Source organism: Megalobrama amblycephala, linkage group LG17, assembly GCF_018812025.1.
Source record: "Megalobrama amblycephala isolate DHTTF-2021 linkage group LG17, ASM1881202v1, whole genome shotgun sequence".
Taxonomy (NCBI): domain Eukaryota; kingdom Metazoa; phylum Chordata; class Actinopteri; order Cypriniformes; family Xenocyprididae; genus Megalobrama; species Megalobrama amblycephala.
The window spans coordinates 47,627,344-47,642,763 of record NC_063060.1 but is presented as its reverse complement, the minus strand read 5'-3'; the positions used below and the strand labels follow the sequence as shown (position 1 = coordinate 47,642,763).

At 39.7% G+C, this 15,420-nt stretch overlaps 1 protein-coding gene across 3 annotated transcripts in view; it reads left to right on the top strand.

The window, feature by feature from the left end:
- The window catches only part of LOC125250790 (protein NLRC5-like), a 243,665-nt gene that overhangs the window by 128,463 nt on the left and 99,782 nt on the right, over positions 1-15,420 (top strand). For all 3 annotated transcript variants that reach the window (XM_048163565.1, XM_048163563.1, XM_048163564.1), the window contains 3 exons: positions 6,214-6,384; positions 12,182-12,355; positions 12,744-12,917. In XM_048163565.1, the coding sequence (XP_048019522.1) occupies positions 6,214-6,384; positions 12,182-12,355; positions 12,744-12,917 (519 nt within the window). The remainder of the gene's footprint in view (positions 1-6,213; positions 6,385-12,181; positions 12,356-12,743; positions 12,918-15,420) is intronic.

Here is a 15,420-nt window from a genome sequence, read left to right as displayed (position 1 = left end):
GTAGACTCGTAAGAGTGAGTGGAAGTAGGAGGGTGCTGAGCATGTGGTAGATCTGTAAGCAAGCGTCAACGCTTTGAATTTGATGCGAGCAGCAAGTGGTGGCCAGTGCAGAGAGATTAAAGCCGCGCACACACTTAACGATTGTAAGGCCGATTATGAATGTAAATTGATACTTATGACTGATCGCACTCAAACGCGTCCAGTCAAAGCCAGTTGCGTTCAGTCTGTGATTACAGTTGGTGTTCAAATTCCAAGTGTGAGTATATAAATCGGCTCCAGTCGAAGGAAACAATCGGTATGTGTGTTCAGTTCAGTCTTAGAATGTTTCAGCGAATCGTTAGGTGTGTCCCCGGCTGAAGAGAGGCGTGACGTGGGCTCTTTTGGGCTTGTTAAAGACAAGACGTGCTTCAGCGTTCTGAATCATTTGTAGAGGCTTGATTGTACATGAAGGCAGTCCATCCAGAAGAGCATTGCATTAATCAAGCCTAGAAATGACCAGGGCCTGGACGAGAAGTTGTGTTGCATGTTCTGTTAGAAAAGGCCTGATTTTCCTGATGTTGTGTAGGGCAAATCTGCATGACCGAGCCATCTTTACAATGTGGTCTTTGAAGGTCAGTTGGTCATCAAAGATTACTCCAAGATTTCTGGCCGAATTTGATGGGGTAATTTAAGATGTACCTAGCTGGATGGTGAAATCGTGCTTTAAAATTGGATTGGCAGGGAAGACGAGAAGCTCAGTCTTTGCCAGGTTGAGCTGTAGATGACTTTCTTTCATCCATGCCAAGATGTCTGCCAGACAGCTTGAGATTCGTGCAGCTACTGTGGGATCATCTGGTTGAAATGAAAGGAAGAGCTGCGTGTCATCAGTATAGCAATAGTAGGAGAAACCATGTGCCTGTATGATGGGACCCAGTAATGTAGTGTATATGGAGAAGAAGAGGGGTCCAAGAACTGAAACCTGATGAACCGCTGTGATCAGTTGATGAGCTTTGGATACCTCCTCTTTCCAGGCAACTCTGAGAGACCTACTTGTGAGATAGGATTCAAACCACTGAAGTGGAGTACCTGTGATGCCCAGTGAGGAGAGGGTGGATGGAAGGATCTGATGATTCACAGTGTCAAAGGCAGCAGATAGATAGAGCAGGATGAGAACTGATGATTTGTAATCAGCCTTTGCAATCCGCAGGGATTCAGTGACCGACAGTAGTGCAGTATCAGTCGAGTGGCCACTCTTGAAACCAGATTGATTGACATCCAATTGGTTGCTCTGTGAGAGGAAATATGACACCTGATTGAAAACAACTTGTTCAAGAGTTTTTGCTATGAATGGTAGGAGAGAGACAGGTCTGTAGCTGTCTACAAGTGATGTGTTTAACGTGGGTTTTTTAAGCAGTGGGGTTACCCGAGCCTGGTTGAATGCGGTAGGGAAAATGCCAGTGTGGAGAGTAAGTGCTGGTAAAAGTGTAGGAGTGATGGCTTGTAGAAGGTGTGAGGGGATGTGATATAGAGGTGGTGGGATGACTAGAGAGGAGAAGTAAGGATACCTCTGTCTCAGTGAGGGGAGAGAAGGAAGAGAGGAGATGTGTGGCTGTGTATGTGGTTGGTTTGAGTTGTTGTGTGTGTGGAGTTGAGAACTGACTGCTGATGGTAGATGTTTTTTCAGTGAAGAAATTAGCAAAATTATCAGCAGTTAGGGAGGTTGAGGGGGACATAGGAGAGAGTTGAATGTTTTGAAAAGGGTGCGTGTTTGAAGCGCTGTTGATTTTGGGAAAATATAGCATTTATGAACTTCACCAGAGAAGGTTGAGAGCAGAGATTGATAACTTCCTAGGTCAGATTGGTCTTTGGATTTTCGCCATTTTCTCTAAAATGGTTGTTGGTGCACAAATAGGGAGTTGTAGTTTAAAAGTAAGGAGTATTAGAAGAGGAGTAGATAGGAATCAGGTTAGCAGTATTGCACTGCCTTCTACATGTGAGAGTGGAGCGTTGCCGAGAGACAACAGGAATGTGTTGAAAGCACATGCTGAGTAAGAAGGAAAAGAAGAAGTGGGAAAGAAAGGGAAATTAAGATACTTAAGTGTCTTACTGGTGTCCTTGCTTGGTCTTCCTCACGCTACTCCAGAATTTTGTCAAACTCTTTTGCAAAGCTGCTGCTGCTCTTGCTTCTGCTTGGTGCTGCTGCTGCTTCCTTCCAGGAGGCCTTTTCTGGTGGGTCTGAAGTCTCTGATGCCCCATCAGCTGTGGTGGTCCTCCTCAAGTCTTCCTCCAGTTCCTTGGCCAGTGCATCTTTCCCACGCTTGGCAGAGTCTGCATTTTTAAAGAATCTGAATAAAATAAAATAAATGTTAGTTAAATTATAGACTCATCAAAGTAGTACATCATGCATTTGCCAGATGGTTGCATATTTATTCTTAACTTTACCATCCTTACTTTTACTTTTCAAATATAATATGTAATGTATGTTAGTATGTATGTATGTATCTATAATGTGTACATTTATTTAATATTTTTCTTTTCTAAGTTCTATTAAATGTAAATTTACATCATGGAATCTTTTCACTTTTAAATTTGCAGTGTACTATTGTTTTACAAAGAGTGATAGAGAGTGGGAGAGAGAGATATAATATACAGGTTCAGCTCAAATTATAATATTGATATAAGTTCAATAAGGTGACTGAGCTCACCTTCCTAGTAAACTCCTTGAACGGTTCAAGAGAGGTCTTTGTTTTCTCAAGCAGGGACCACTGGTTTGCTGTGAGTGTTGTGGACAGGTCATGGTCATCAGCATAGGCAGACAGGGCTCGCTTCTGTTCCAGCAGACTCTCAATAATGAAGTGCTATTCCACCTAGTTTTGACGTCTTGCTGGAGGCTAAACTGCGCACTCCCATGTTATCCATAGCTTTTCGCATGTTGCTGGCATTGTCCCTCAGAATAACATGGACATGCCACAAGATTTCCCTTTATGGCAGCTGCAGTAGCGTCCATCCAAAACAATATAATCCAGTATTGTTTCAGTGATTTTTGCTGCTTTCACATTATTAGGTGGAAACTTTTGTAGCAACCGTGGATGAACCTGACAAATAAATCATTCAGATGATTCTTTCAAAACATAATTCCAGAAACCCAAGCTCAGAGAACCTAATTTCCGGCTCCAGTCCGTCTACAGAACAACCCCCTGCTAGGTAGTTTTATGGCACCCATGCTTCCTGACTGAAGGAGAGGTGACAAACTTAAGCTATTTGTACCAACCAAATGGTCACCAGAAGATAAAGAGTCTTTGATTACCAGATCAAAAGAGACAGAGAGACAATGCTGGCCTGTTTCTCTGAGTGACCTAACTTTACATAAAAACCAACAAAGACTTTGTCTACAACTAAATATGCATCAAATTGTTCCAAACAATGGACATATCAAACATCTTTCAACTGCATAAATTTTATATCATGTCCACACATACTACCTGTAACCAGTTATCTTGTAGAACACCAACAACTGCAACTGTATAACTATTGAATGGTTGAATGAAAGTATTTCGTGTTATATATATTTTAATCTCTTCTTCTCATTTAAATCATGGCTTGAATGAAATCTGTGTAAAATGTATCATATTTAATTTAATAGAAAATTTTAAAATGGTACTTTCTGCCGAAGCCGGCAATTCCAGAGACCCAAGATAATGCTTATTGTATGATTGGGGGCAGATAAAAGACATCTTTTTTTAACAAGATTTAAAGGGGTGGTTAAGTGTTTTTTTTTTTCTAGGCTTGATTGTTTTTTTGGGGCACAGTTTAACATGTCTTAATGCTTTGGTTTTTTTGAAAACGCTGTATTTTTCATATATTTTACCTTTATTCTACACCTCTGTTTCCACTGTCATTCGAATGGCTCATTTGATTTCCTGGTTCAATGAAGCCACTCCCTCCGAAATACGCAATGTGCTCAGATTGGTTAGCTGGCCCAGTGTATCCAGAGCCATCGTGATTCACTGAAGCGTCCAGAAACGCCACGCCCCTTACCATTTGTTACCAGTTACATGCGCTTCGGTTATATATTGTATGCTCAATTTGATTATATTGCTGTATCAAATTGAGCCCGAATCAGACCCAGATGAACAGCAATCGCGGCTTTTAAAGGACGTTTATGAATGGTATTTCATTTTTTATTTGTGTCAAAGTGTTTAGATGCTGTCACTGCTGTTTGTTAGCTTTCAATATACAGTTTTATCCTGATTAAAGCTTTACTGTAGCCGAATACAATGAGTAGTAACATTTTTGTAAAGGTATCATTTAATTTACAGCATGAACAACTGTTTGTCTGTAAACATAGACGTTTGTTGGTGTTTGTTGGAGAAGTATGCACTATAATACAGCTAACTGGCTAGCAAAGTAAAAATGAGTTGGTCTTTGTTTATGTCCTTTATGCAACCAAAAATAGCAACAGAACTATACATTTAAAAGACATGTACAAACAATAAATCGTACTTACAGCAGCTTCTGCTTTTAAACTGTTTGAAAATGTATTTGTACACCCACTGTAAATGTTTCTCTTTGTGAGGTTTGGTTAGTGATGTCTAAAATGCATCTTTACGCACAACTGCCAGCCTGCTTGGAAATCTTCTTGAGACTCCAGAGACATAGCTGTCCTTTTAATACAATTAATTTTTTTTGACAGGAACATTCCTTAATAAGCCTTTATCTGACCGAGTTCTGCTGTGCTCTAAATCATTCACAAATCTTATGATAATTTGATAATCTCCATGCAGTTTCACACAATATTAGTTGTTTTCATGCCTTTTGCACAACATTGCACCATTTCATGCTTTTCATCTTCAGAAAGATCTTTCTTTCTCCCCATATTGCATGAGAACTGTGACTTGCTTAATAATGTGGAACAACCTCTAAGTAGGGTTTCCATAGATCTGGTAAATTATTTTGTCTGAGATTGATACCAGTTATCTAAAAAGACATGGATAAATAAAAAAAACAAACATTTTCTTAGAAAAACTAAAATCTGAATGTTTATTGTACTGAAATCTTACTGATATGTCACTTGCATAATAATTTGGAACGCAGTGTATACAGTGTCTAACATTAACTGCGTCATCACTGATGATGAGCATAGATCAGCAAACATAATAGAATTAACAGTACTCACTCTAGTCTTATAGGACGCACATAAATACAAGATACATCCAATCTGACGTGTTTTGCAGAGTTTATGATGTCACCAACCCTGGAAGAAGCTTGTTGTTGTCCAAACCGGTCATTTTTGTAGGCATTAAACTGCCATAACTTTAAAAGACAATATTTCCGTTTGCATTGACTTTTCAGTGCTGTAACTTTGCAGATACTGTTTCTGCTCAAGCAGCAACATTATACACTAATTAAAGTTAAAAAGTGAAATCACAATGAACAACCCCTTTGAAATTCAAATTATAGTCAAGGTAGATATTGAACAAAAGCACAGAATCAAAATGAATCCTTCATAGCAGCAAATAATAAACGAAGCAACTGACCCAAAACAGATATTAAGCAAAACACGCTCTTGCCATCTCCACTGCCAGCTCACTATGCAACCAGGGACATGGCCCGGGGGAGAAATTAGTTCTCAGGGAACTATCCTAGTGGCTTGTTCCTATAATTAAGTTTCTAGAGCTATTCGATGTGAAAGCCCCTAAATAGACATTATGGGTCAGTATATATGCTATTCTAGAGTATGGTATATCTTGACAATTAACATGCACAATTTTGTTTTTGCGCACACTTCTCATTAAAAACTCTAGATAATCTTTCAGTCAAATTGTTTTCTGAACACAGTTGTTTTCCATCAAGCCCAGATTCATTCTACAGCAAGTTTCATGAAAACATGCAGTTTCACAAGCCAGTTTTCTCTGCTGATGTTTCTCACTCCTCCTGCTTAAGGCCTCAAGATCTCTCTGGCTTTTAATTTCACACTCTGAATTCATACTGAAAATCATGATCTAGTGAGCCTTTGCCCTTCTGCTCTGTGGGATGTTTCTGTTCTTATGAGTTTGCTTTAGGACTGAGTGTCACTTTTAAATAACTTTGTTTGTTTTAATGTATTTATATATTTATTTGTGTATTTAAATGTTCAAAGAAAAGTGTTACATATATAACTAACTAGAGCTTGTCTTATCAATCATTTTTGTAATGAAACACATTTAGTTGAGAACTGAATTGACTCTTCTGCAGGTTTTTGAGTCCTGCTGCAGATGAAGCCTGTCAGTATGTGAAGAGAGTTGTGGGTAAAAACCCGTTACTCCTGAGAGAGCTGAATCTGAGTGAACATGAACTAGGAGACACACAAGTGAATCAGATCGCTGCTCTACTGCAGGATAAACACTGTCGACTCGACACACTGACGTGAGTATTGTTCATTTATTTATAATATTACATTACTTTTAATTGTAATGTTACTGTAGCTGATAATAATATTTCCTCACTTGTTTGAGTCAGAGCAGTTTTTCTCAGCATCACACAGAGCCACAACAATGTAAAGTAATACAATTAAACAGGCAATTAAACACACAATGAAAATGTTATATCAACCTTTAAATATTTGACTAAGACAGACAGTTTGATCATGGGTCAATGATTATTTCAGTTCCTTTAGAGGCAGATCAATGGTTTTCTTCCAGAATTTAGAAACTCTTCAAATAAGTGATAGATTGAAACAGCTGCACTATAAACACACAGATGTCTTTCCTAACTTTCACAGGTTAATTCTGTGTAAATTAAAGTGAAGTGAAGGTGACGTGTGGCCAATTTTGGAGTCCCATACTCAGAAGTTGTGCTCTGCATTTCACCCATAGCAGTGAACACACACCAGAGCAATTGGCAGTTGTTTCTGCTGCTGCGCCTGGGAGTGATTGGGGGTTTGTGTCTTACTTAAGGGCTCCTCAGTTGTGGGTAATGAGAGTGGAAGAGAGCGCTGTTCATTTACTCCCCACACGTACATTTACTGTTGATAGTGAGACTCAAACCCATGACCTTCAGGTTACAAGTCCAACTCTAACCATTAGGCCACAACTGCACATTTAAATATGTGTTCATTTATCGAACATGACTGCTGAATGTGATCATGTTTACTGATTGCTGGTGTGTAACAAAGTTGTTTTGTGACATCAGAACTGTTCATAACTGCTTTGTATTTCACAAAATGTAAAATGTCTCATTTTGATGCAGCATATGCTGTAACTTGTAAAAAGTGATCAGCATCTGCCTGTAATGTGATTCACTGAAGTCAATTTGACTGAACACAAGTGCAGCTTTATTCAATTAATGTGAACCTAAAAGTAAAAAATAAAAAAACAAAAACAAGACTTGGCTAAGAAACATGAACCTCACCAACAGCAGTTACACAGTGGAGTGGAGTTGTGTTCTGAAATGAAGAGGCAAACAATGACCTCACAGTTTATGTATTTTTTATTTTTTATAAATCAAATGTAAATTCATGTCCGCTACTGTCCGTCACATTTTCATTGTTAAATGAACATTACATTACTTAAAAAAAGAAACCAAATACAATTCTATTTTGTATTTAACAATGTAATGTTCTATTTATTTAAACCAAGTGAATCTCGTCTAGTTAGTATTTTAAGCATTTTTACATTTATTCTGAAATAATAACTAAAGGCAGTAACAATTTAACCTTCTATGGTACGCAATATGATTTGTGGTGTTTTTTCTTGCTTAAAAGTAGACACTATAACAATATAAATCAACATTTTCATTCCTTTTTTTAATGTATTTATTTTTTAAAAGTTCATTTAAAAGTCTAATTATATTTAATGCCTGGAGGCAACACTGTATCATAGAGGATTAAACAATATATTTTATTTCTGTATTGATTTTCAGCTGTTCTTTTTAAGTCAACTTATTTCAGATCATCGGTCATGCTCGGTAAACTCTTTGTCACAGACATGAAGATGTATCTTTAATTTCACCAAGCTGTTTGCTAGCTAAAACCCCAGCAGTCATCATGTTTTCAGGTCTTCTCGAGTTTGATTTTGACATGACATAAAGCGGTGATATTTAAGTGGGTGAGCTGTTTACTTGCTTTTTAATTAGTCTTCCCATTGACGCCATCATTTTATTCATTCAGACTGACACGCTGAACATGCACGTCAACAAAAGGCGGGATTTATCACACAAATCAATCATAACCGATCATATCCAAACATAGCACAATGGAGCCATTGCCTCCTTGTCATGATCACAAATTGGAGTGCCCAAGTTTAGCCACTAGAGGGCACTCCAACATGGACTTTTGTCACTTGTCCGAACTACAATTCCCATACTCACTTCCTGGACTCATTATCCCATTCATTGCACCCAGCTGTTTTGTGTTTCATCATTAGTGTCTGTCTATTTAGTCTCAATTGTTTCTGTCCTTGGTTGTGGTTTGTTGTATTGTCTTGCACCTTTTGTATCGCTGGTTTTTTTGTTTTGTGGACTGTTTATCTGGATTTTGACCCCTGCCTGTTTTTTGGATGTACGACTGTGGATTGCCCAATAAAGGCTGCGATTGGATCTTACCATCTTGTTTGTGTGCAACCGTGACAGAACAAACCACCACTGCAAGATCCAGCAGCATGAGGGTTCTTCCGCCATCCACGGGCAGGGAGCGTGTGGCTTTGCTGGGGGCGGTGATGGCTCTACGCCAGGAGAGAGAGGACATTTGGTACTTCTCCCTGAGGTTTTGGAAGGTGGCGGTGGGGCTAAAGTATAATGATGATGCGCTCAAAGAGATTTTTAATAAGGGTCTCGATGATCCTCTGCCTCAATGGGAGATGGATGGTCTGCAGGGTTTGGACTTTTGGGGCTTTGTGAACTATCTCTCCCATAGAGTCGAGTGGGCAACACCTCCAGAGCCCGCTCCCGCCAGTGAGTCCGCTCCAGAGCCCGATCCAGCCAGTGAGTCCGCTCCAGCCAGTGAGTCCGCTCCAGAGCAGCCTGCTCTCCTGGTCAGTCCTGTCTTGGCCCAGAGTGCTGTGCTCACCTTTTATGTCTTGGCTGTCCTGCGTGCATTGAGGAACTCGAGCTCTATTGACTTTGGAGCAGTCTGCCAGCCCGAGCAGCCCGTTGTCGTCCCAGAGCAGCCCGAGCAGCCCGCTGTCATCCCAGAGCAGCCCGAGCAGCCCGCTGTCGTTCCAGAGCAGCCCGAGCAGCCCGCTGTCGTTCCAGAGCAGCCCGAGCAGCCAGCGGTCGTCCTAGAGCAGCCAGCGGTCGTCCTAGAGCAGCCAGCTGCCGTCCTAGAGCAGCCAGCTGCCGTCCCTGAGCCCGCTGCTGTCACCGAGCTGTCTGCTCTCCCTGATACGGCCACGGAGGCCATCACCGAGCTGTCCGCTCTCCCTGATATGGCCACTGAGCACCCTTGGCCAGCCCTGCCGCCGCCTCCCAGGCCGCCTGCCCTGCCGCTGCCGCCGCCCAAGTGTTTTGCCCTGCTGGCGCCACCCAGGCCTTCTGCCCTGATGTCACTGCCCCGGCTGTCTGAACCGCTGGAACCCGCCTGGTCTGTTCCTCCAGCGCCACCCTGGCATTCAGCCAGGACTCCAGACCTGCTGGAACCCGCCTGGTCAGTTCCTCTAGCACCGCCCTGGCACTCAGCCGGGACTCCAGACTTGCTGGAACCCGCCTGGTCAGTTCCTCCAGCGCCGCCCTGGCAATCAGCCAGGATCCCGATCTTCCTAGAGCCCCCGTGGTCTGTTCCTCCGGCTCCCCCTTGGTCCTCGGTTGGGGGCTCTGGTCCTGGCCCGCCGTCCCTCCCCCTGGTCCTCCTCCAGTCCACCTCCCTCCTGAGAGTTGTGTTTTTGTTTTTTTTGTTTTGTTTCATGAAGCGTCTGGTAGCCGCTCCGTAAAGAGGGGGTACTGTCATGATCACAAATTGGAGTGCCCAAGTTTAGCCACTAGAGGGCACTCCAACATGGACTTTTGTCACTTGTCCGAACTACAATTCCCATACTCACTTCCTGGACTCATTATCCCATTCATTGCACCCAGCTGTTTTGTGTTTCATCATTAGTGTCTGTCTATTTAGTCTCAGTTGTTTCTGTCCTTGGTTGTGGTTTGTTGTATTGTCTTGCACCTTTTGTATCGCTGTTTTTTTTGTTTTGTGGACTGTTTATCTGGATTTTGACCCCTGCCTGTTTTTTGGATGTACGGCTGTGGATTTCCCAATAAAGGCTGCGATTGGATCTTACCATCTTGTTTGTGTGCAACCGTGACACTCCTCTCACGTAACTTTCACCCATTCATTCTCTATTGTTTTATTTTTGTAATATGGATTATTTTCTCATCCTGTTTTTTTTTTTTTCTTTTTTGAGGAGGAAATGCCCCTGCAGTTACAGGGAACAAATGCTGCGTTCACGCCACCTCGTATTTACCGGAATCTTGAGATGATAACACGTTACGTTATATTCAGAGCTGTTCGCATCCTTGGACTGGGAATCATGCATTTCTATGGCACCACTATCAACACCTAAATGAATCTACAGCAGTCAGGTGGTATATCGACACGGCAGCCAGTGGCACAGTTCCTCAACAAACTGTCCATACTGGCGTGATGAATACGATCCTCAACTGGATTGACCTGGAATAAATACTTTGAATGTTGCGATCCCATTGGATTTATGATTCCTTCACTTATGACTTATGATAACAAATTCCTAGTATGTGTAAACATACCTGGCAATAAAGCTCTTTCTGATTTCTGATAAAGCTCTTTCTGATGATAGATACCTGAATCGTAACAAAGCACTGTTCGCCAGAGGAGAACTGGCCCTCCCAAGGTTTTTTTTTCTCCATTTTAACACCTGTTTGCCACCTGATGTCACCTGTTGGAGTTTGGGTTCTTTGCCGCTGTTGCCTTTGGCTTGCTTAGTTGGGGACACTTGACTTGACATTTGATATTCAACAGTGCTTTGATCTGCCTGCATTGACACTATTTTCTTTAAGAGCTGCTGTGCAGCCAAAATTATATACCAGTTATCACTGTAAATCTGCTTTGACACAATCTGCATTGTAAAAAGCGCTATATAAATAAAGGTGACATGACTTGACTATAGCAGCCATGTGGTACACCTGGGAGCTTTCTGAAAACTCCATACTTACAAGCTGTAATTATGAGCTCTACGAGGACGTGAACGCTTTTTACAAGCAAGAATCTCGCAACTACAGGAATTACGAGGTGACTTGATCGCACCTATAGCCAGACAAAAGACAACGGTAACATGGGGCTATAAAAGGGCATCTTTATTCAAATTAATGTGAACCAAAAAATAAAATAAAAAATTTGACTAAGAAACATGACCCTCACCAACAGAAGTTACAGGGAACAAAGCCAGACAAAAAACAATGGTATCATGAGGGCTATATATACACACAGATACTAATAAACAAGAAACACCTGAACACAATGAACTAATGAAAACATGACACATGAAACAAGGAACCAATCAGAACATGACAAGATCACATGAGGAGCAAAACTGTGAGAAATTTTTAAAAATAAAAGACATGAAAACATCAACTAAACTGAACCTAGACGGTCCAGCACTAAAGCAAATGAACTACCTTTTACAAAACTTGTTTGATTGTGTTCTGCTCAAGTAAATACTTTTATTCTTTAATCTGTTAATGTTAGTTTATTCAATTATTCATTGTTCATGTTAGTTCACAGTGGATTAACTAATGTTAACACAAAACTTTTGTATTTAAAAATGAATTAGTAAATGTTGAAACTTATATTAAGGTTATTAAATGCTGTTCTAGTATTGTCCATCATTGTTTCATGTTAACTAATGTTGTTAATGTTAACAAATGAAAGCTTATTGTAAAGTTTTAGAGAGTAGACGATGTGTCTGAAAACAACCAACTTAAACACATTTGTCCCAGTGATCAAACCAAGAGTGACATTGACACGAAAGAACCTTAAAGATGAGATTAAATGAATGTGTGAACTAACATAAATAGATCAACGATTTCAACCTTTGTATTGTTACAGTGTCAGTAGTATATTTAAATGAACAATGTGTCGTCTTTCTCCATGTTTTTGCTCCTGGATATCCCTGTTTATTTGTCAGCAAAAGTCTGCTGGATGAAGCTAAACATGTTAGTTGATCATCATAGATCTGAGTCATTGTCTCTTCTCTTTTTTCAGTCTGAATAGATGCAGTATTACAGAGGAACAGTGTGTCATCCTGACTTCAGCTCTGAAATCAAACCCGTCACACCTGAGGGAGCTGAACCTGAGCTGGAATAAACTAGAAAACACAGGAGTGAAGCACCTATGTGATGTACTGAAGGATTCACACTGTAAACTGGAGAGATTGAGGTCAGTAACATTCACATACAAGAATCAAAATGCTGAAAATCACTTCAACAGTTTAAACTAAAAGATTTTAAACTCAATATCTCACAATGAGTCTGAGTTGAAGTCTGGACTCAAATTAGGCCATTCCAAAAACTTTAGTTTCTCATTTTCTGGCCATTTTCGGGTTGCTTGTTGTGAATCATTTAGATCAAAGACTTTCACACCTGTACAGTTTTAGATAATTGAAACCTTGAAAGTGATGTTGATGTCTAACATATTAAAATTCTATGTGTCTTTTGTTTGCCTCCATATTCAGCTTTCAATACATTTATACAAAGATCCACTTTAAGGATTTATATTGTTCAGGTTTGACTGATTAATCAGCTGAATGTTTTCATTCCTGTTCTAGACTCTCTAACTGCAGTGTAACAGAAGAAGGTTATAAAGCTCTGGCTTCAGCTCTGAGATCAAACTCTTCACACTTGATAGAGCTGGATCTCACAGGAAATGATCCTGGACAATCAGGAGTGAAGGAGCTCAATGATTTACTACAGGATCCAAACTGTCAACTAAAGACACTGAGGTGAGACAAGATGAAATAATACAAAATTAGTTATATGCAGGCTAAATATTCATAACAAATACATTATTTTAGTTACACAATAAGCTAGAGAATTTGTTGTATCAAAATGTTTAAGATCAGATCAGATGCTGTGGGTTCTGTCATGATGATGATAACCGTCAACACAGTTTATTTGTGGTACAAGCTACAGATCAAATAGACATTATGGGTCAGTGTATGTGCTGCTATTCTGGAGTATGATATACCTTGACAATTAACATGCACAATTTTGTTTTTGTGCACACTTCGTATTAAAAACTCTAGATAACCTTTCAGTCAAATTGTTTTCTGAACACAGTTGTTTTCCATCAAGCCCAGATTCACTGTATCTCTACAGCAGATTTATGAATCTCCAGATGTTCACAAACATGCAGTTTCACAAGCCAGTTTTCTCTGCTGATGTTTCTCACTCCTCCTGCATAAAAGCCAGAAAGATCTTGAGGCCTTAATTTCACACTCTGTATTCATACTGTAAATCATGATCTAGTGAGCTTTTGTCCTTCTGCTCTGTGGGATGTTTCTGTTCTTATGAGTTTGCTTTAGGACTGAGTATCACTCTAGTTTCTTTTAAATAACTCTATTAGACTTTGTTTTCAAGTATTTATATATTTATTTGTGTATTTAAATGTTCAAAGTAAAGTGTTACATCTAAATAACTAACTAGAGCTTGTCTAACCAATCATTTTTGTAATGAAACACACAGTTAGTTGAGAACTGAATTGTCTCTTCTGCAGGTTTGTGAGTCCTGCTGCAGATGAAGCCTGTCAGTATGTGAATAGAGTTGTGGGTAAAAACCCGTTACTCCTGAGAGAGCTGAATCTGAGTGAACATGAACTAGGAGACACACGAGTGAATCATATCGCTGCTCTACTGCAGGATAAACACTGTCGACTCGACACACTGACGTGAGTATTGTTTGTTTATTTATAATATTACATTACTTTTAATTGTAATGTTACTGTAGCTTATAATAATATTTCCTCACTTGTTTGAGTCAGAGCAGTTTTTCTCAGCGTCACACAGAGCCACAACAATGTAAAGTAATACAATTAAACAGGCAATTAAACACAATTAAAACGTGACATCAACCTTTAAATATTTGACTAAGACAGACAGTTTGATCATGGGTCAAAAATTATTTCAGTTCCTTTAGAGGGAGATCAATGATTTTCTTCCGTAGCTTAGAAACGCTTCAAATAATTGATAGATTGAAAAACAGCTGCACTATAAACACACAGATGTCTTTCCTAACTTTCACAGGTTAATTCTGTGTAGATTAAAGTGAAGTGAAAGTGATATGTGGCCAAATTTGGCGTCCCATACTCGGAAATTGTGCTCTGCATTTCACCCATAGCAGTGAACACACACCAGAGCAATGGGCAGCTGTTTCTGCTGCGGCACCCAGGGAGTGATTGGGGGTTTGTGTCTTGCTTAAGGGCTCCTCAGTTGTGGGTAATGAGAGTGGAAGAGAGCACTGTTCATTCACTCCCCACACCCACGTTTCCTTTCGATAGTGAGACTCAAACCCATGACCTTCAGGTTACCAGTCTGACTCTCTAACCATTAGTCCAGAACTGCACATTTAAATATAAGTGATCATATATTGAACATGACTGCTGAATGTGATCATATTTACTGATTTCTGGTGTGTAACAAAGTAGTTTTGTGACATCAGAACTGTTCATAACTGCTTTCAATTTAATGTTTATTTCACAAAATGTAAAATGTCTCATTTTGATGCAGCAAATGCTGTAATTTGTAAAAATGGAAGTGCATTTTAAAAATCTGTGATCAGCATCTGCCTGTAATATGATCCACTGAAGTCAATGTAACTGAACACAAGTGCATATTTATTTAAATGAATGTGAACCAAAAAATAAATAAAAAAACAAGACTTGACTAAGAAACATGAACCTCACCAACAGCAGTTACAGGGAACAAAGCAGAAAAAAGACAATGGTAACATGAGGGCTATATATATACACACACACAGACACTAATAAACAAGAAACACCTGAACACAAATGAACCACTGAAAACATGACAGTATCTCACAATGAGTCTGAGTTGAAGTCTGGACTTTAATTAGGCCATTCCCAAACTTGAGTTAATCATTTTCTGGCCATTTGCAGGTTGCTTGTTGTGAATCATTCAGATCAAAGACTTTCACACCTGTACAGTTTTAGATAATTAAATCCTTGAAAGTGATGTTGATGTCTAACATATTAAAGTTCTCTGTGTCTTTTGTTTGCCTCCATATTCAACTTTCAATACATTTGTACAAAGATCAAAATAAAATCCACTTTAAAGATTTATATTTTTCAGGTTTAATTTATTAATCAGCTGAATGTTTTCATTTCTGTTCTAGACTGTCTAACTGCAGTGTAACAGAAGAAGGTTATAAAGCTCTGGCTTCAGCTCTGAGATCAAACCCTTCACACCTGATAGAGCTGGATCTCACAGG